Source organism: Protopterus annectens, chromosome 3.part1 (genome assembly GCF_019279795.1).
Source record: "Protopterus annectens isolate FY-2018-M chromosome 3.part1, PAN1.0, whole genome shotgun sequence".
Lineage (NCBI taxonomy): Eukaryota > Metazoa > Chordata > Ceratodontiformes > Protopteridae > Protopterus > Protopterus annectens.
Genome location: NC_056732.1, coordinates 1,798,911,269 through 1,798,932,996, shown reverse-complemented (window position 1 = coordinate 1,798,932,996; position 21,728 = coordinate 1,798,911,269). Strand labels below are relative to the sequence as shown.

The following is a 21,728-nucleotide window of genomic DNA, read 5'->3' as shown; positions in this document are numbered from 1 at the left end:
TCCACTCCCTAGAAGCTCTCTTTACCCTAGAGAATACTGATGTCTGTGCGGTCACTGAGACATGGTTTAAAGTCATAGAGAGCACAACAACAGTGTAAGATCATAATGCCTACCAGACATTTAGGTCAGCTACTTCACAGGCAGAGACTAAAGATGGAGGTGTCTCTATTTACATAAAAAATAAATACACTTCAAGGCTGGTCAAACAGGACAATGCACTTGAGTTGCTCCAGGTTCAAGTCACTGTAGGTAAAATCCAATACCACTTCCTTGCAAGCTATAGGTCCCCCTGTATGACCCAGGAAACCATTACCATGTATTTAAACTTATTAGAAACCCAATAACATATCGACGGTTAACTTTAATTACCCCACTATTAACTGGGAATCTTATATGACACAAAACACACAGGCACAGAGATTCCTAGATTTTGTAAACACAAACTCCCTGGACCAGATAGTAAACACACCAATCAAGGGTACAACCATACTAGATCTGTTCCTCACTAATATTGTAGGCTGCTGAACACCCCCTACTGTAATGCCTTCCCTGGTAAGTTCAGACCACAAAATTGTCTCCTTTGAAGTAAAAATAAAACCTGGACCCCCCAGCTGAACATGGAATATTCAGGAACTATTCTAAGACTAACCTCCTGCTATTAAGTGAGAACCTGGTAAAGTTTCAAGCCCCCATAAACCCTGTGAACACCTCTGACTTTGCAGAACTGTTCACAGAAACCCTGTACAAGCATGTTAATAGCTGCAAAGAGGCAGTTGTACCCACCAGGAAGAAGTACAGAAGTAACTCAAAAACAAGCCAGCCTGGTGGAATCACAAAATCAATTGGCTATATGTTGTGTCTTTCGGCTTTTCCCGGTTAGGGGTCGCCACAGTGGAACTCCGGTCCGCTAATGATTGGCAGTAGATTTTTATGTGCCGAGTTGCCAGCCCTGATGCACAACCTTCAACGAAGGTATGCCCATTCACGCATGTCTCCAGACAGAAGACGCTCTAACTGAGAATCAAACGGGACAACGTCTTACTATCAGGCGACAGCGCTATAACATGAGGAAAAACAACATGGCAAAAATTAGGAGGTGCAGCACTCAGCAGGATAAAAGCAGTCTCATCAAACTAAGCAAACAACTCAGAGAACAAATAAAGTCTACCAAACCCTACCAGGCCAAGGACAACCACATAGCATTCTTTAGCTATGTCCACAACCTCAAAGGCAATACACAATTGTGTGCAGAGTTCATTGTAAATGGAGACACCTATACTGAGCAAGAAGATATAGCAAACCTCCTAGCTGATAAATTCAGCTACAACTTTACTCCTCTCTCCCTCTCAACCTTCCTGCAGCAAATATCATCACATATAACTCCCCCTACTATCACTAGGGAACAGGTCCTTAATGTTCTCTCTAGACCAAGAACACTGCATCAATGGGCCCAGCCAATATCCCAGAATGCCTTCTAAATAGCATGGAACATGACCTATCAGGGCCTCTGGAATTACTATGTAACTGTAACTTGCAAACAGGCTTCGTGCCTCATGAATAAAGAAAAGCAACAGTCATCCCCTCTGCACAAAGGTGGGCCATCTACAGACCCTGGAAACTACAAACCCATAATTTGCACTAGTCTTATATGTAAAACCATGGAAAGAATTATCATGGAGATGATTCATAGAGATATAGTAAACCTCTAGACACTGTACCCAACCCAGTTTGGTTTCGTCAAGGGCAGATCATGTCTACTCAACCTGGTAGACTTCTTTGAGGTGGTCACCAAAACAATGGATGATGGCAAAATCATTCACACTGCCTACCTTGACCTGGCCAAGGCATTTGACACAATACCTCACTCGGGCATTGTTGACAAACACAAGAGGTTAGATACAAACCCACATGTCACTCAGTGGATAGCCAACTGGCTCACAGACAGGACCCAGGAAGTTAGAATTAGGCAGTCCACTTATACAAAGAGGCCAGTCACAAGTGGAGTCTCTCAAGGATCAGTCCTTGGACTGCTCCTTTTTGGCATTTACTTCTCAGACGTCAAGGCCAATGTCAGTGGTATCTGGCTGACTGAATTTGCAGGTGATTGCAAATTAGGAGCTGTCATTGAATCTCACATTGACACAAATGTTCTCCAGGAGAGGCTGACATGGACAAACAATTGGTGTCAGAGGCATGGACTAAAACTAAATGCCAAGAACTGCATAACAGTATCCTTTGGGAAGACATCCATGATAACTATCATATTGACAACATACCCCTTAGAGTTGACCCAGTAGCCTTTGTACATCATGTGTCTACAGTGGTGAGGAAATCATTCTATGTTCAGGAACTTATAAAAAATATATGGCATCTAAGTCAAAGGAAGTCATTGTTCCACTGTATTTGGCATTCATCAGACCTGTCATTGGGTACAGTGTCCCCTTTGGTAAGTACCTAACCAGGCATATCCAACATTTGGAACATCCACAGAGGTTCCTCACTAAAAGAATACAGGGTGTAAGTAATATGTCCTATGCAGACTGCCTCAAGGCCCTATCCCTGTATTCTGTCTCCTACAGGCTTTTGAGTGGAGATCTATGCCTAGCATACATGGTATTGTCAGACCCCATTCTGATGGACCTCCTGCATATCCACAAAACAAGCAGCACCAGAATTACCCATTTTAAAGACTTAAACCTTGCCTGTGATATAAATAGGACCTGTTGAAGAGATATAGGTATATACATAGGTATGTATCCCAGAGACTACCCCGTCTATGGAACAGGCTCCCCATCTATGTGAAGCAGAGTTTCTCCCTACCTAATTCAAGGTGCAACTTGGACAACTGGATTGGAAACCAGAAATTCATCCCTGGTTTGGCACCTATGTCTCTAATGGACGCAAGTAACCTGTAAATGGTTAATCTCCCAGGCCCATGCTTGCACTTATTAATGGTATCAGAACTTGTCAGAGATTTGGGAGACATGACTAGGGTTACAAAGGCCCTTGTGGTCATTAGCCTAGTAAACACCTATGAATCTATAGACATGCTGGCATACAATACAAGTCAGTCTGAGAACACACACAAATCTCCTGCCAGACATGCCAACACAGATGACAGTGTTTTCATTTTCTTCACAGCTTCTATCAGACAACCTCTTTTTAGGCAGGCTCTTCTTGATTCCCCCTTCAGTGGCCACAGTGGCCACAGATGCTTCCCAGTTGGGGTGGGGGGGCATTACAAGAGAAAGATGGTCCGAGGCACGTGATCCCCTCTGGAGACCAGGATGTATATCAATGTCCTGAAGATGAAAGCAGTCCTTCTAACATTGCAAACCTTTCAGGATGTTTTTCCTCTGAGGACCACTGCATTTTACACTGATGTCTGTTGTCTGGTACATCAAAAAGGAAGGATGAACTCATTCTTACCTCTTGTCTGATATATTTGGACTGCCTTCTGGTTGACACATTATGTGGAAAACCAAGAGCTGGCGGACAGACTCAGCGGATCTATTCTGATCTATTCTGATTCTGCACAAGTGGTCCGTCAGTCAATCAGTGGCGAACATGATCATCAACCACTGGGGTCAGCCTTGCTGCTACCTTTTTGCCTCTCCCTTCAACAACAAATGCAGTGAGTTTTTCACTCTGATTCCCCCTCTGGGGTACCCTTGAGGGGAGCTCTGGTGCACGATTGGCCCCCGGGTCTTCTTTATGCATATTCCTCTCTTCCGCTGATCCCAAAATTTCTTCAGAAGGCACGCAGGCTGAAGAGCCAAATCATCCTCATTGCCCCTTCTGGCTTCAACAAATATGGTTCACCTTCCTCTGGTCTCATCTAAAATATCCTCCATGGATACTAGAGCCAGGACAGGACCTCCTCTCTCACCCGTCAGGTTTGCAGTATCCCAGTCTTCATGTCCTCAAACTGACCACATGGTTTCTCCACTTCCAGTCATCATAAGACAGTCCAGGCTTGCTTCTCTGGTTCATAGCATCATCTTAGTGTCATGGTTCAACTAAGAAAGTCTACAACAGTAAATGGAAAAGGTTTATTGTTTGGGCTACTATTAATAATATTGATCCCTTCTCTGCACCAGTCTTAGATGTTTTACTTTTCCTTAGTACTCTGTTTGAAAAAGTAGCAAATTTTTCTACCACCAACCTCCAGCTAGCTGCAATTTGTAATTTTCACATGGCTAGTCAATCCAACTCCTTGCCTACCTATAGATTATGCAAAGCATTTATGCAAGATATATTTTTACTGTGAAGCCCCCCCCCCATTAAAGATCCTTCCCCACCTTAGCACCTCACCATCGTGCTGCAGAGTCTGACTCAAAAGACCATTAGAAGCAGCAGCCAGTTGACTTGAAGTTTTTGTCATAGAAGACAATCTTTATAGTAGCCGTTACTTCAGAGAAAAGGATTTCTGAGGTACAGGTGTTAACATCTAAATCTCCTTAAATAATCTTTCATAAAGATAGGCTCTCAGTCCATACCAATCCTTCCTTCATCCCTAAAATAACTACAGAAAGCAATGTTAACCAGTTTATTTAGTTGCCAGTATTTTTCCCAACATTTCTAATAAAGAAGAGTACAGTCTACATTTCCTTGATGTTCATAGGCGACTACATTTTTATTTACGTAGAACAAAACAGCACAGAACATCAGACCAATTGTTCATAGCCATTTATAATAACAAACTGGGTCAAGCAGTATCAAAGATAATACTGGCCAAATGGATTACTGACTGTATCACCTTCATCTATTCTCATAAAGGTTCAGAATTACCTTGACCTGCATGAGTACATTCTACTAGATCTATTGCTATGTCTTCTGCCTTTTCTTCCAGAACTTCCATTAATGATATTTGTGTGGCACCCACTTGGTCAAACAATCACATCTTCATTGTGCACTACAAATTGGATGTGGTATCTACAAGCAGGGTTTCTTTTGGCTTGATGGAACTCTGGCATATCCTGCTATGAGAACCACCCAGGAACTATGTAGCTGGGGACTCTGACCCATTTGTGTGGAGAAATGAAGAGGACAACATCAGATTAGAAAGTTATGTCATGCCATAACTTAGCATCTGTGTTGTCCATCTTCATTCCTACTCACTTTCTCACCCAGCCATCCCCCTGCCTTAGTTTTAAGAGAACCTAGTGTTGATTGCGGGATGCGTGTGTCCCTTGTGTGAGCCTCCATTGCCTCTTTCTCCTTCTTGTTTCTCTATCCTATCTTTTATATCTGTGGAGGCCAAATCAGAAAACTTGATATGAGGTACTGGGCTGGGTATAGTGTATTATGGGTAAAGGGAGGAGCTTGAGAGTCTGATCCGAGTCTGGAAGAAGTGGCCTTGCTGGATCTGAGGGTCAGATCCAAGATCCATTTATGAGGAGGAATGAAGCTGGACAACACAGATGCCAAGTTATGGTAAGACATAACTTTCTATTTTATTTGGATAAGACTGACTATTAGAAAATATGATCAGCTGTGTTTTTTTTCCTTTCATCCCACGTCTTTGGGATTGGCTATAAACAAGCAGACTATTTCTTTTTTGGATTTCTAAACCTATTTCTTTTTGTTATGTTTTTCATAGCAAGAGCCTTCCTTCTTCTGTACTGGGGCTGTCGCTTCTTCTAGTGCTTTTTTCAAGGGTTTTGGATACTAACTCTATTTTTGAGGCAGCTACCTGGACTTCTGTGCATACTTTTCCAAGTACTACAAGTTGGATGGTATTTTCAGAACTAAAGCTGGCTTTGCTAGGGCAATCCTTCATGGCTTCCTAGAGAGCTCTACTGGTCCTTACTCCTCCCAAGTTTCTTCCTGAGCTTTGGCACTCTCCCTCATGTTATGAATACTGCAACAGTGAAATAGAAGGACATAGTACAGTTGTGTAAAATCTTACCTTAATGGTGGATGTCCTTGTCTTCACTGTTGCAGTATTCACTCCCTCTCTCCTCGCTGTGGTCCTTTTCTCTTCTGGATGTACTGGTCACCTCTTGGTGTTCCTTCGACTGACATTCCTACTGGGGCTTTCAGTTATGAGGATGGTATATCTGGACATCACCTTTATGCCCTACATTATGCAAAAATCATCGTGTGATGTACAGCTTACCTTAAGGTAACCTTAGGCTGTGGTATACTGGCCGGATGTTGAGCCACCCTTGGCAGGAGATCCCTCATGTTATGAATACTGCAACAGTGAAGAGAAGGACATCTACCATTATGGTAAGATTTTACACAACTGTATGTTCTCCTTATTTCAGTCAAATGATTACTTGATATTTCTTTTAATTATCTGATTTTCCAACATAAAATACACCATATACTTTACAGTTAACTTTACATACAATGTTCTTGAAATCTAAGTCTTCAGGATTATCCTGTATATCAGTAAACAAAAAACTTCCCAAACACTGTCTTCCAACACCACGTGAAAAATCCACTACGAAACCTGCGTTTGAAATATTTGTTTAAGCTTCTCTTTAAACATGCACTTTTCGTCAGATTTAAGTATCCAACTTCATCAGAAACAAAACTTTAAGTTAATAATCTACTAGAGCATTTTGTAGCACCCAAATCTCATTGAAATCACATTGAAGTCACGCAGCACTACACATGTACTATGCAGAGAGCTCACCCTACTGGTGAGACTTGCAACTACTAGTTAATTCTTTATTTTTTATTGTTTGTTTTTTATATATTGTTTAATTTCTACCTATATAAAATCTCATATACATGCAGGTCGCAACTCAGAAAATACAATGCTATAATGAGCAATGATAAAAAATATAAAAATAATATACTAACAAATGTAAATATAAAAATATATAAAAAATCTCCAAGTAAAGAATTATGTTAAGCTTTATATAACTAACAAGGTTAAATAGTTAAAAATAGATAAAAATAAAGTTTTGACTTGTAATTTTGATCTCAAAGAACTGCACATGTATTTGCTCATAAAAGCAGCAAAGTCTCAAATCTAAAAATACAAATGAGAATTCACCTTAACAGATATTTTAAGCGTAGGACACACATAATCGGATTACACTCATTCAGGCCAGGAATATAGGTAGAAATTAAACAATATATAAAAAACAAACAATAAAAAATAAAGAATTAACTAGTAGTTGCAAGTCTCACCAGTAGGGTGAGCTCTCTGCATAGTACATGTGTAGTGCTGCGTGACTTCAATGTGATTTCAATGAGATTTGGGTGCTATAAAATGCTCTAGTAGATTATTAACTTAAAGTTTTGTTTCTGATGAAGTTGGATACTTAAATCTGACGAAAAGTGCATGTTTAAAGAGAAGCTTAAATAAATATTTCAAACGCAGGTTTCATAGTGGATTTTTCACGTGGTGTTGGAAGACAGTGTTTGGGAAGTTTTTTGTTTACCTGTTTCAAACCATTTTCAAGGCTTGTGTTGTTTGTGTGATGGATCCCGAACCAGTTCTTCCAGTTTCACCATCAGCGAGACAAGCGGACTCACAGCTAAACCTTACTGTTCTTATTAAACTTTTAACCCAACAGGTCGATGACTTAAACAGGAGACTAGATGAGTCTGCACCCAGGTCAATATTGGGCAATGCCCCCATCATAAACCAGGTTAGTAACTCAAGTCCTAACCTTAATGTCTCAGCTTCTGTGCTACAGAGGGGTGGATTGGTTCTACCTGGGCATGGAGGGGCATACTCTGGAGATACTGGTGGAACCAGCACCCAAGTAGTCAGGGGAACTAACTTGAATACAGAAGATTTGAATATGAAAACTCCCCCTAACTTTAATGTATGGTTGAGTAAGGAATTTAATTTTGGGAGTAACCTTGTTGGGACTACACCTATAGGCATGCAGGAAAACAAAGTGACACTGGCTCACAAACTTCAAGATTTCTATACTAAGTTGATTAAACTTAAAAAGACTCAATTGGAAATAGCTTATTTCCATGAATGCATCCGTTTAAAAATAGTGCCTAAGGGGTTGAGGTCATGGCAGTACCCCACTGGCCTGATTGAAGGCTCAAAATTCTATAAAGATTTAATATCCCTTTTTGAGAAGCATGGGAAAGAACTGTTGGAAACTTTGTGTCTCCACTACCAAGAGAGAGCAGATGCTTTAATTACTGAAGTGACTCTGTTAGACGAGAAGATTAAGATGGACTTAGACTTTCAAAGATACCAGTTTGACTATGAGAGAATATTTCACAGCATTGACCAACATTTATTGAAGGTCAATGCAACCAAAATTAAGAAAATTCAAAGGGATTTGAAGGACTATGAAAAAGGGCTAGCATATCCTAGACCCCCACCTTCTCAGAGTAGTAACCCACCCCAAGGTGACAACGAGCAACCGGAAGGTTTGATTCAAGAGAGTGAAGTTCCCCAAGCCACTATTGATAGTGACATGGGAGCCCAGGCTCCAGACCCAGCCTTGGTTCATCGCAGTGATAGACTAGCGATGAAAAACAACATGGGCTACAAACGGGGTCCTAGTGACCATATACATTTTCAGAACCAAGCCTCCGGCAGCCATTACCCGAAGGGGAGAAGGAACAATTCCAGAACCAGGAGGAAGAACAAATGATGAACATTAAAGAAAGGGAAGATTGTTCAGAAGCTTTAAACACTTGCAGTATAGTTTTGAATACTTCAAGAGACTTTAAAATTTATAATTACTCGGGGATTAATATATCGTCCGAGATGGCTGATTTATTATCAAAGGGACATACTTTTGTTCCAACTGCACACACCCAAATAGCTGACATTTTAATAGATTTAAAACTTTTTGTTCGTAAAATGAATTTGAATTTGCTAATGGGTGATCATTTACCAACCCAGAATGACTACTATATTCCAAGTGTTTATAACCCTCCTACCCACTTGATTTTGTCCTTCTTCGAACAGATGTGCGAAATTGATATTAGGAACACACTGTTTAGTAGTAGGCATGGTAATTTCCAACAACACAATGTCTCAAGAGAGGAAAGGGACATACTTAACTTTTTGAGTTCCTCTTATGTGAGAATTATAAAACCAGATAAGGGAGGGGGCCTGGCGATTATGAATGTAGCAGACTATAACCAAAGAATGTTATCGATCTTAAACACTGAGACATACAGTGAAGTGTCAAGGAATGAGTTAAATATAGCTATGAATAGAGTGAATTCCTTGTTGTATGATTTATATATTGAAGGGCGTATTGACAAGAATGTGTTTGAATTCTTGAAGATGCCAGCACCTAGACTACCTATTATTTTCGGAATTCCGAAAATCCATAAAAGTGTAGCAGACCCACCAATGAGGCCATTAGTAGATGCAAGGGGAAGTATGACATATGCTTGCGCTAAAGCTGTTGACAACATCCTTAAAAAAATATGTTGCCCAAGAGACCCAAATTTCAAAAGATTCCTGGCCCTTTTTGCAACATATTAATCAAATTCCATTTTTTGAAAACGCCTTATTTTTGACAATAGATGTCAAGGATTTGTATTCTTCGATTCCCCACCAGGAAGCCATTGAAAGGTCAGCACTTTTTATGCAAACCCATAATGCCCCTAGAGATGAAGTGAACTTGGTGACAGAATTAATAGACATAGTACTGTCTTATAACTATGTCACCTTTAATGGTAAATTTTACCATCAAAGAGTGGGAGTTGCGATGGGGCCCCCATGTGGGGCCAGTGTGGCTAATACGGTCATGGCACACTGGGAGAGACAACATGTCTTACAAAATCCTTGGTGCCAACAACACATAAAATTTTATACGCGATTCTTGGACGACATTTTTGTGATGTTTGTCGGCTAGGAATCAGAGGCACTGAGAATGGTAGACATGTTTAATAACAGCACGGAGTTTTTGGAATTCACTTATTCTGTACACAAGGACAAGATTTCATATCTTGACATTGAATTAAGGAAAGATTATAGAGAATTAGTTTATTTAGCAAAAATTTTCCCTAACAGTACTTACTCAAATTCCTTCCTTCATTTTTCCAGCTGCCACCACAGAAGAAATCTGTGATTAAGGGGCAGTTAGTCAGGGCAGCTAGGATGTCCACAAAAGATGAGGACTTTATAGTCGAATGCGATACACTAAAGAGCTTTTTCTTACAGAGAGGTTACCCTCTCGATTTGTTCATGACCCTCCTTGAGGAAGTGAAAGCTAAGAGACATGGAGGAGTGTTCCCACCAATTTTGTGTAATAAAAATATGACTTTGGTTTGTAGTGATAAACAGGGGTCTGACGAGTTGTTCAGCCCTTATTGCTTTATTTCCACTTTTGCCATGGAATCCTTTGAAATAGTTAACATCATTTGTAAGAATTGGGGGTTACTGCTGAACCATAATGAGACACGCACAACTTTCCCCGAATGCCCGAAAATAGTTTTTAGACGTGGTGCAAATTTGAAACAAATCTTAGAAAACAGAGCCACTGTGATGAAAAAGAAACTGGGTACATTCAAATGTTATATGTGTAACCAATGCAAATATATCCATGAGGGTAACAGTTGTTGTATTAGGGATGTTAAGATCAAAGCCAAGGACAAATATGATTGCAACAGTAAGCAAGTAGTGTATTTGGCAAGCTGCACCCACTGTCCCGCGTTCTATGTCGGCAAAACCGACAGAAGACTAAGGGACAGGATATATGAACACATATATAGTATTAACAATAGTAAATCCACAAATGCATTGGCAAGACACATTTTAGAACAGCCCACACATAATTTCAAATTTAGCGTCATACAACAACTATACAATGACGGAAGAGGTGGTCCGGAGTCAATTAGATTGGAAAGGTTAGAGCTTTGTTGGCAATTGAGGCTGAATGCCTGCCAGTTTCCTGGCCTGAATGAGTGTAATTCGATTATGTGTGTCCTACGCTTAAAAAATCTGTTAAGGTGAATTCTCATTTGTATTTTTAGATTTGAGACTTTGCTGCTTTTATGAGCAAATACATGTGCAGTTCTTTGAGATCGAAATTACAAGTCAAAACTTTATTTTTATCTATTTTTAACTATTTTAACCTTGTTAGTTATATAAAGCTTAACATAATTCTTTACTTGGAGATTTTTTATATATTTTTATATTTACATTTGTTAGTATATTATTTTTATATTTTTTATCATTGTTCATTATAGCATTGTATTTTCTGAGTTGCGACCTGCATGTATATGAGATTTTATATAGGTAGAAATTGAACAATATATAAAAAACAAACAATAAAAAATAAAGAATTAACTAGTAGTTGCAAGTCTCACCAGTAGGGTGAGCTCTCTGCGTAGTACATGTGTAGTGCTGCGTGACTTCAATGTGATTTCAATGAGATTTGGGTGCTATAAAATGCTCTAGTAGATTATTAACTTAAAGTTTTGTTTCTGATGAAGTTGGATACTTAAATCTGACAAAAAGTGCATGTTTAAAGAGAAGCTTAAATAAATATTTCAAACGCAGGTTTCGTAGTGGATTTTTCACGTGGTGTTGGAAGACAGTGTTTGGGAAGTTTTTTGTTTACCTGTTTCAAACCATTTTCAAGGCTGTATATCAGTAAAACTATTTACAAGACAAATAAATTCAAAAAAACATTTGTCCTGGAGAACCAGCTTTCGGACAAACCCACTTTCAGAGGTTGAGTTACTTTATGCCAAATAACCTTCCCATTATTTATACATTTCAGAGAGCAGGTGAAGAAGAGACAACATTTTTAAAACTAATAAAAAAGTGGAAGCAATATGGATTCTCTCTCTCTCTACCTCTCTGCTTGTCTCTCACCGACACAACATACACACACACACTCGCAACTCTGTCTGCATTATTCTTTATAATTTGTCACTTAAAATGGGTTCTTATGTTTTAGTAAATAAATGAAAAGTATAATTTTCATGGTAAATAGTATGCACCAATTTCTGTTTTCTAGACGCTTTGTTTGCATTGGGTACAGTCATCGTATTAAACCATGTTTTCTGCATTGCTTGCTTTTCTGTTTAGTCTAATTTTTAAGCCTTTCTTCTCCCTTAGGATGAAACTCCAGGTAAATATCCTTATCGCACCTATAAAGCTGTCTGTGTTCGTCAAGGTGTGTTCACATCAAGAAAATATGGCTCCATTGACTTCAATGAAGAACTAACAGAGCCTATCCTCACAACTCTACAGAAGGACTGGAATCAAGTCTTTAGGTATTTGATCTTCATATTTTTGTCTTAATGCTGATATGTTTGGTTGTATTTTTTTAATCACAACATAATTCAAAATATAATCTTAATTTCAGAATCCTAAATCCAAAACTGTAGCATCCCTTAACACTTGAAGTATTCTGTTTTTAGAACATTAGCCCATTTAATTTACTCTGGTAAACATGGCCATGTATAGTATTTAAGTGCAACTAAGTGTTATTTCAGGATACTGCCAAGCAAAAGCATTTCTAACTATAACTGCTACTTCAAAATCCTTGTACATAAGTACTACAAAATATTGATCATGTCGTGCATAAAAAGTAAAACAGAGTAGTATAAACAAACAAATTTCAAATGACAAATAAATAGCTTTAGGACCAGATGACATCCCGGGCTGTGTACTACATGAACTACAATATGAACTGGCACCTCACCTAAGTGTCATGTTTAATTATAGCCTCACCTCAGGTTTCTTGCCCACTGAGTAGCGCAGAGCTACAGTTATCCCACTCCACAAGGGAAAATCCACCTTGGATCCCGGAAACTACTGTCCCATCAGTCTGACAAGCCTTATCTGCGAGGCCATGGAGCGTATTATCATGGAACTTATAAACAAAGACATTGTCAATCTTCAAACACTGGACCTCACCCAGTTTGGGTTAATGAAGGGCCGATCTTGTCTCCTGAACCTGACTGACGTCTTCGAATCAGTCTCCAGAGCCATGGACAAGGGTAAGGTGGTCCACACAGCCTATCTAGACCTTGCCAAGGCCTTTGACACCTTCCCCCACTCTGGAAATATAGATAAACTTACTAAGCTGGGCATTAATCCCTATGTCGCCCAATGGGTTGCTAACTGGCTTTCTGATAGAACCCACACTGTAAAAGTAGCCGACTCCAAACCCAGCTCCAGACAAGTGACAAGTGGAGTACCTCAGGGTTCAGTCCTGGGACCACTCTTGTTTGGCATATACTTCTCTGAAGTACAGGCCAACACTAAGGGACTCTGGCTAACAAAGTTCGCAGATGACTGCAAACTGGGAGCCATTATTGAATTCCCCAAATTATGTGGATACTCTACAAAAGGGCCTTACAGAAACAGATGCTTGGTGCCAGAGCCATGGGCTCAAGCTCAATGCCAAGAAATGTATAGTTATCCCCTTTGGGAAAAAACATGTACCCATGAATTACCATATAGGTGGCAGTACACTAAACACCGAAAGTGTGATAAGAGACTTAGGGACACAGGTGGACAGTGGTCTCACCTTCGATAACCACATCTCCACAACAGTCAGGAAATCCATCTATGTGGCGTACCTCATCACTAAGGGCTTTTCATCCAGAAAAAAGGATGTCATTGTCCCACTGTACTCATCTCTCATTAGACCCATTATAGAATACAATGCCCCGTTTGGTATGTACCTCTCAAGACATCTGCAACAACTGGAAAGGCTGCAGAAATACCTCAGTAAAAGAATCACAGGCCTAAAGCAGATGCCCTACGCTGACCGCGTTAAAAAACTCCAGCTATACTCTGTCTCATATCGTCTACTCAGAGGCGATCTCTACTTAACATACAAGGCCATGTCACACCCAGAGCTGTTGGACATGCTACACTTAAATAAATCCCAATCCCTCAGAGCCACACACACTCCAGGGATCTAAACCTTGTCATCACAATAAACAAAACATGCTGGAGGGATAGGCTCCTGACCAAGAGACTTCCCAGACTCTGGAATAGATTGCCCATACATGTCAAGCAGAGTGCCTCTTTGGCCCTCTTCAAAAGGAACCTTGATGATTGGATGGGAGAAAGGAAATTCACCCCAGGGATCACATCAGTCGCCCTGCTAGACAGGGGTCCAGGGAAGTAAATAGTGTGGGAAGAAATAGCCAGGGAATTGTTATGGCTAGGCTTGTATAGGCCCTAGGACTGATAGCCTAGTACCAACCTATGAACCTTTACAGAAAACACTTCAAAAACAAATTAAAGAATAATTAGCAAATACTTGTGTGTGCTGTTTTTGTAAGGCAGCAAGTATCCCCAACCCTGTTTGCCATATCCATGGACAAACAACCTTAGAGGGGAAAAAAATGTATATATATATATATATATATATATATATGGGTCTACTTCATATGATCAAAATTTCATTTGACTGAAATTCATTTGACTGAGAATATATAACCTAAAGTTCATAATACTGAAAACTCACTTGACTGAAACTCATAACGCTGACACCTTACAATGCTAAATTTCAACATAGTAGTGGCAGGGTGTATAAGGTAAGTAAAAGGTATATTGCCTTTTTCCCACTGCAGTACGATCCTGGAGTTAGTATATATAGTTACCAGGAGGTGTGGGGGGCACAGCCCCCCACATTGGGGGGTGTAGGCGGTATAGCCCCTCACCTATTTTAAATATTTTGAACAATAGACATGGATACTTACAAAGTCCAATAAATTACTCTTTTTAGAACACAATATATACCCAAACTATCTGAGGGGCTACTCCTTCCACCCCCCAGTGTGGGAGTCTGTGCCCCCCACACCCCCCCTAACTATATATTCTAACTCCAGGATCACACTGCAGTGGGGAAAGGGGCATATGCCTTTTACTTACCTTATACACCCTGCCACTGCTATGTTGAAATTTAGCATTGTAAGGTGTCAGTGTTATGAGTTCAGTCAAGTGAGTTTTCAGTATTATGAACTTTAGGTTATATGGTCTCAGTCAAATGGAATTTCGATCATATGAAGTAGACCCATAAATAAATATATATATATATATATATATATATATATATATATATATATATATATATATCTGTATACACACACACACACACACACACACACACACACACACACACACACACACACATTGTCAAAAACATTGTAGTCAAGAAATTGAAAAATAATGCTGTATCCATAATTTCTACCTGCCTATCATTCCAAATGACCTTTCTTCAACTTCCATATTTGACATTAAACGAAATAGCAGGAGGTGACATCTGGCATCCAGGCTATTTTAACTTCTCCTGCACCCCACATCAAATTATATATTCTGTGACAAAGGAGGATACTGCCAGCACAGCTATCTGGAATTTTGTAAATAATTATATGTCTTTTGTGAATATCAACATGATTTATATATGATGCTTGTGTTACAAATGTATTAGAACTGTATGCCATGTGTATATCAAACTGCTGGTATAGAAATGTGAGTTGAAAAGGTTTTTGCAAAGTGCTGTTTGAAATGTAACCACATTGTGCCCTACTGGAGTAGAACAGAAATGTAGAAGCACTATTGTAACTGTTTTAATGTACATATTTTAACAGTGGAAACTGGGATACAGGAGGTTAACTTCAGAAAAATAGCTGAAATGAAATTTCTTTATGGCTACGCAATAAAAGATGGCATCTTTCAGTTTCAAGGCAGCTACAGACATAATGTCTGTACTAGGGAACTTTCTGTATTGGCTTTAGGGTGAAATAATTACTAGTCTTGAACTGTGGAGGAATATGATTGTTTTATGACTTCCAGCATCTGGCAAAGATCTGAGGTCTATGCATTTTCACAGGCAGATGCTAAATACTGCTAGCTTCCAGCAGTGGAGGTTTCACCTGGGATAGTCAGATGACAAGAAATTATGTGATTCTGCAAGCTACCCCGCAGTAATATTTGAGATATTAATTTGAGAACTCCCTTAGAGAGACAGGGCATTCTGCATTCTGTCTTGGACCTGACAACAACTAGAAGATCCAGTCACCACATCTGCCTTGCTCTATAAGTAAGTTTCTAGGGTATAGGTTATTCTCTTAGATACAGTCATAAATATAGTAAAACTTAGTTTAGATGTTTTTCTTTATTTATTTGAGACTGTCCTACAATGTTGTTATAAATATTTCCTATGATTCTGAACTCTGATGTCACTGTGAATATATTTAGTATTGTCTCGTTCTTTTATTATTAAATATATTTAAACCTTTCATTTTGGCTGATCTGTCTAGAGATATTTAAGTTTTGATAGTACTTGCATATGTATTGGGTGACACTGTGTGGGTAATTCTTAATAGCCTTGCTCTTGGTCAAACTACCATTTGTATTAATATTAATATTACACCGTAAGCTTGGACATCCTTTGTTAAGGACCTTAAAGTAGCTGATGAGGAGTTGGCTGGTGGCAGTGATAGCTACCTTATAGTCTGGGCAAAGGGTGCATAGCTAGTAAACCTGTGCCTGTGTATGTGTGTGTGTGTGTGTATGTGTGTGTGTGTGTGTGTGTGTGTGTGTGTGTGTGTGTGTGTGTGTGTGTGTGTGTGTGTGTATGTGTGTATGTGTGTCAGCTACTTGGGCAGGGACACAAAGCATTGGTTGGACAGAGAGGGTGATGGAGGTCTTGGCATGGCCACTCAGCTGAGATCTTAACTCTACAGCTGTGCCAGTGGGGAGCCTTACTAGGGATCTGGAGAAAGATCACACATTAGCGAATGCATACTAGCGTTCACTACTGTGTTTCTGAACATTTTCAGACTGGTATTACAGGAACTGGGAAACACGCATTCGAACTTCCCAGTTTCATGTAAGTGCTGATCTATCTACATTTTAATAGTAAACTATATATATATATATATATATATATATATATATATATATATACAAATATATTTTTTAAAGGAAAACTGTTTCCTTCCTTTACGGTTATTCACTAGAGTAACAGTCTTCCATATGGGGAGAGGTGTAGAGGATGTAATATTTAAGTGTGCAGGCAAGAGGGCTTGAGGCGTGCACACAGTAGTAGTTTCCAAAGTTTATTCTTCAGACTTTACTTCAAACAAACAATAAAAACAGTAACCATAAAGCGCTTTTCGTCTCACCCCTTAGTGAGACTTCATCAGACAGTTGCAACAAGAATGTTTCAAACAGTAAATACAAATTCAAACCACATCAACTTCCTCCAAGCAAAAGGCAAGTCCGCCCCCAAGGTAAGCGGGAAATAACAATTAACCCATTGTATGCTTCTTTAAAAATCCATCTTCTTGTGAAACAAGTATGTGTGCAGTAAATATATTTGTGTGTGTATAAATATCAACATAGCTTGTCAGTTATAAATCACTCTTAAAAAACTTTTAAAAGTGTTTCTAAAATATATTTAAATGCCATACAAACATTAAAACCAATAGTTAAAATGACAGCAAAAAGTGAGAAGTCAAGAATGAAGTGTAAGATTGAAAACAGTATGAAATAAAACAAAATACTTTACTACTGTGTGAAAACATATTAAAATCTTAAATAACTTTCAGCAGTAGTTAAAAATGACAGTTCTAAAAAGTAGGATGAAAAAGAAAATGATAAAACACTTATATTAGCCCCATATTGTCTGAATTTAAAACCATCAAGCTGAAAGGCTATAAAGACTGGAGCAAAGAAAATAATCCTGTAAAGATTATCCAGTGAATATAATAAAGGTGGGGTAAGAGTATACACATTCACATAAACAACTCTAAATGCAGATACATTCATGTATAGGTAACAACTAAGTGAATGTGAAAAACCATAATGTCCAACTACATGAAAAGAGACATGGAAGAGCACTCTGATCTTGTAGCCCAGGCAGGTATGACCCTAGCCCTGAGTAGCATTCTGCCATCACCCAGAATGATAACGCAGTACAAGGACAAAATGACTGACTTCAACAACTGGCTAAGCTTCTGGTGTCATTCTAAGGGGATCCAGTATCTGTCTGCTTGGGATGACATGGTCGACAGACCACGATGCTTTGCCAGAGATGGCCTGCACCTGTCGCCCCTGGGATTCCAGATACTGGCTAAGGCACTTGCCGCCCCTATAGTGCCTTTTTTAGGCAAGGTTCAAATGACAAATTCACCACCATAACAGGAACAGGCAAGCAAAAACTGAGGGTAATGCTACTCAATGCTAGAAGTCTCAATCTCAAAAGGCACTCACTCGAGGCACTCCTTAAAATGGAGAACATTGATATCTGTGCAGTGACTGAGACCTGGTTCAAGGCTCCAGAGAGCACCCCTACACTACCAGGCTATAACTCATACCACACTTTTCGGCCATGTAACCTGGACCGGAACACCAAAGGTGGAGGTGAGTCCATATTCATTAAGGATATCCACACCTCCAGGCTAGTTGCTCAGCATAATGAATCCAAGGTTATCCAAGTGCAATTAACTCTGGGCAAAACTGCAATCCAAACTGTAGCTTGTTACAGATCTCCCACCATGCCCCAAGATTTCCACTCCTCTTTTCTTGATGTACTGGAAAATATTAGGGTTCAACCAAACATCCTAATAATGAGCTTTTTCAACTACCCCACCATTAACTGGGAAAACTACTTGTGTACCAACTCCTTCACACAACGCTTTCTGGAATTCATAAACTCCAATGCCCTGGATCAACTTATCCATACCCCCACCAGGGGCAACAATATCCTAGACCTAGTCATTACCAACATGAGTGACCAGTGTTCCACACCTGAAGTCAACTCCTCATTGGTCCGATCCAACCATAAGCTAATCACCCTTGATATCCACATCCCGCTCCCCCCCCCATTAAGGAAACCATGTTAAAAATTTTCTCCAAACTCAACTTCATCCTTCTTAAGACAGAAGTGATGAACTTCATGACACCCATGCAGATGGACAATACAGTTACGACTGCTGAATCCTACACAAATGCACTCTATAAGCACTTACACGAGTGCAAGGATAGTGCTATCCCAAACAGAACCAAGACACTATCTTCCAAAAAAAGGAAGCCAGTCTGGTGGTCCCCTGCTGTAAAAAAAACTGTACAACAGAAGGAAGAAATTGTTGCAAAAGAGAGTAAAATCCCATGAGTGGAGGAGCTCCCTGGTCAGCCTCAGTAAGAAGCTGAGATCCCTTATAAGATCCTCCAAAACTAGCTACAAAAACAAAATTGCCACTGATTCTAAGGACAACCACAAAGCATTCTATAGTTATGTCAAGAATCTCAGTGGCAACACCCAGATCTACAGCACAACAACACGAAAATTACAGAACCAACAGATATTGCCAACATCCTGGCAGATAGGTTCAGTGCTAACTTTACCCCCCCCTCACCCCCTAAAGGGCCCATATCTCTACAGGAAGAATGCAGAGTCCCTGTAATCACAACTATGCAGGTAAAAGCTGCACTCTCTAAAGTCAAAAACACAGCATTCATGGGACTGGACAACATCCCAGGCTGCATTTTACATGAACTTCAGAATGAACTAGCTCCCCACTAAGCACCATGTTCAATCATAGCCTCACATCAAGCTTTGTGCCCACTGAATGGCATACAACAACAGTTATCCCACTCCACAAAGGGGGAGCCACCACTGATCCCGGGAACTATCGTCCTATTAGCCTGGCGAACCTGGTCTGCAATGTCAAGGAACGTATCATCATGGAACTCATAAACAAAGACATTGGTAACCTCCAAACTCTGGATCCCACCCAGTCCGGGTTTGTAAAAGGCAGATCATGCCTCCTGAACCTGATCAACTTCTTTGAGGCAGTCACCAAAGCCGTAGATGAGGGTAAGGTGGTTCACACAGCCTATGTTGACCTCGCCAAGGCTTTCAACACCATCCCTCATCCTGGAATTATAGCTAAACTCACTAAACTAGGTATAAATCCCTACGTCACAAGATGGGTTTCTGACTGGCTCACTGACAGAACCCACACTGTAAAAGTTGCACACTCCAAATCTGACCTCAAACCAGTGACAAGTGGAGTACCAAAAGATTCAGTACTGGGACCTCTCCTCTTTGGTATCTACTTCTCTGAAGTACAGACTAACACAGAAGGCCACTGGCTAGCAAAGTTTGCAGATGACTGCAAACTAGGAACCATAGTCGAGTCCCCAAATGATGTGGAAATCCTACAGAAGGGCCTCGCTGAGACAGATGCCTGGTGTCAGAGCCATGGCCTCAAGCTCAATGCCAAAAAGTGTCACCCCCCTTGGTAAAAACTCTGTACCCATGAACTACTGCATAGACAGCAGTCTACTTAACACCGAATGTGTGATAAGAGACCTTGGGACCCAGGTGGACAGTAGTCTGTCCTTTGATAGTCACATCGCCACAGTAGTCAGAAAGTCCTTCTACGTGGCACACCTCATCATAAAAGGGTTCTCATCCAGGAAAAAAGAGGACATTGTTCCCCTCTACTCGACACTCATTAGACCCATTATAGAGTACAATGTCCCTTTTGGAATGTACCTCACAAGACATCTGCAGCAGCTGGAAAGGCCACAGAAGTACCTCACAAAGAGGATTACTGGCCTCAAACAGATGCCCTACATTGACTGTCTCAAAAAACTCCAGCTTTACTCCGTAGCGTATTGCCTACTCCGAGGTGATCTCTGCCTAATATAAAAGCTATGTCAAACCCAGAGCTGTTGGACATGCCACACCTAAAGAAATCCCAGTCCCTCCAAGCTACATGCTCTAGGGACCTAAACCTTGTCACCACAATAAACAGGACATGCTGGAGGGATAGATTCCTGTCCCAGAGACTTCCCATACTCTGGAACAGGCTACCCATCTATGTCAAGCAAAGTTCTTCATTAGCACTCTTCAAGAAAAATCTTGATGAGTGGATAGGAAATAGGAAATACACCCCAGGGATCACTTCAGTGTCTCTGCTCGACAGTGGCACAAGAAAATAACTTTCTTGGATGGCGTAAGCCAGAGAACCTTGTTGGCTAGGCTTACATAGGCCTCAGGCCGATAGCCTAGTACCTACCTATGAACCTATATATATATATATATATATATATATATATATATATATATACATATGTGTGTGTGTGTGTGTGTGTGTGTGTGTATTAATGGTTTTATTCATTGTATATAAGGTTATTGATTTGGTTGTGTCATGTGATTTGTACCGGGTATTTAAATGGTTGATTTGAAATTGTGATTTACACACTGGAAGGGCTAGTCCTGACACTTTGTGACTGGAATAAAGTGTTTGTGCTTGTGCTACGTTTGGCTATATTATTTCAGCCAACATTTCCAGTACTTGGATTTTTTGCTGGATAATCTATGAAACTCACTAAAGTTTGAGGTGACTCACTCTTCCAGTTCATAGTAATTATTTTCCTTGCTACAGCCAACAAAGCCTAGACTAAGTGGATATTGTGGGTGCATTAGTTAATATTGATGAATCAATAATGACACAATTATCAGCCCACAATTCTCTAAAGAAAAAAATATAATTCCAACAAGTTGTATTTTTTTTCACAATTTAAAACAATGTGATACTAATCTGCTGTCAAAAATGTATTGCATATCCAAGAAATGGCTTTATTTTGTATTTTTTTTATTTTAGAAGGTGTAATATAAGTTCTAAAAATATATTCCACATGAAAACTTTCCAAAACATACTGGACATTGTTAGACTTATAAATAGTTCTTTATTAATATTAATTTTATACTGTATTTATTTACTGTATACTACACTGTTGCACTTCATTTGCCTGCTACAGTGTACCTGTAAAAATCAAA

At 39.8% G+C, this 21,728-nt stretch overlaps 1 protein-coding gene across 1 annotated transcript in view; it reads left to right on the top strand.

Moving 5' to 3' along the window:
* The window catches only part of LOC122798681 (nuclear GTPase SLIP-GC-like), a 1,112,600-nt gene that overhangs the window by 186,611 nt on the left and 904,261 nt on the right, over positions 1–21,728 (top strand). Inside the window, exon 3 of the mRNA XM_044067773.1 lies at positions 12,023–12,180. Within this exon, the coding sequence (XP_043923708.1) occupies positions 12,023–12,180 (158 nt within the window). The remainder of the gene's footprint in view (positions 1–12,022; positions 12,181–21,728) is intronic.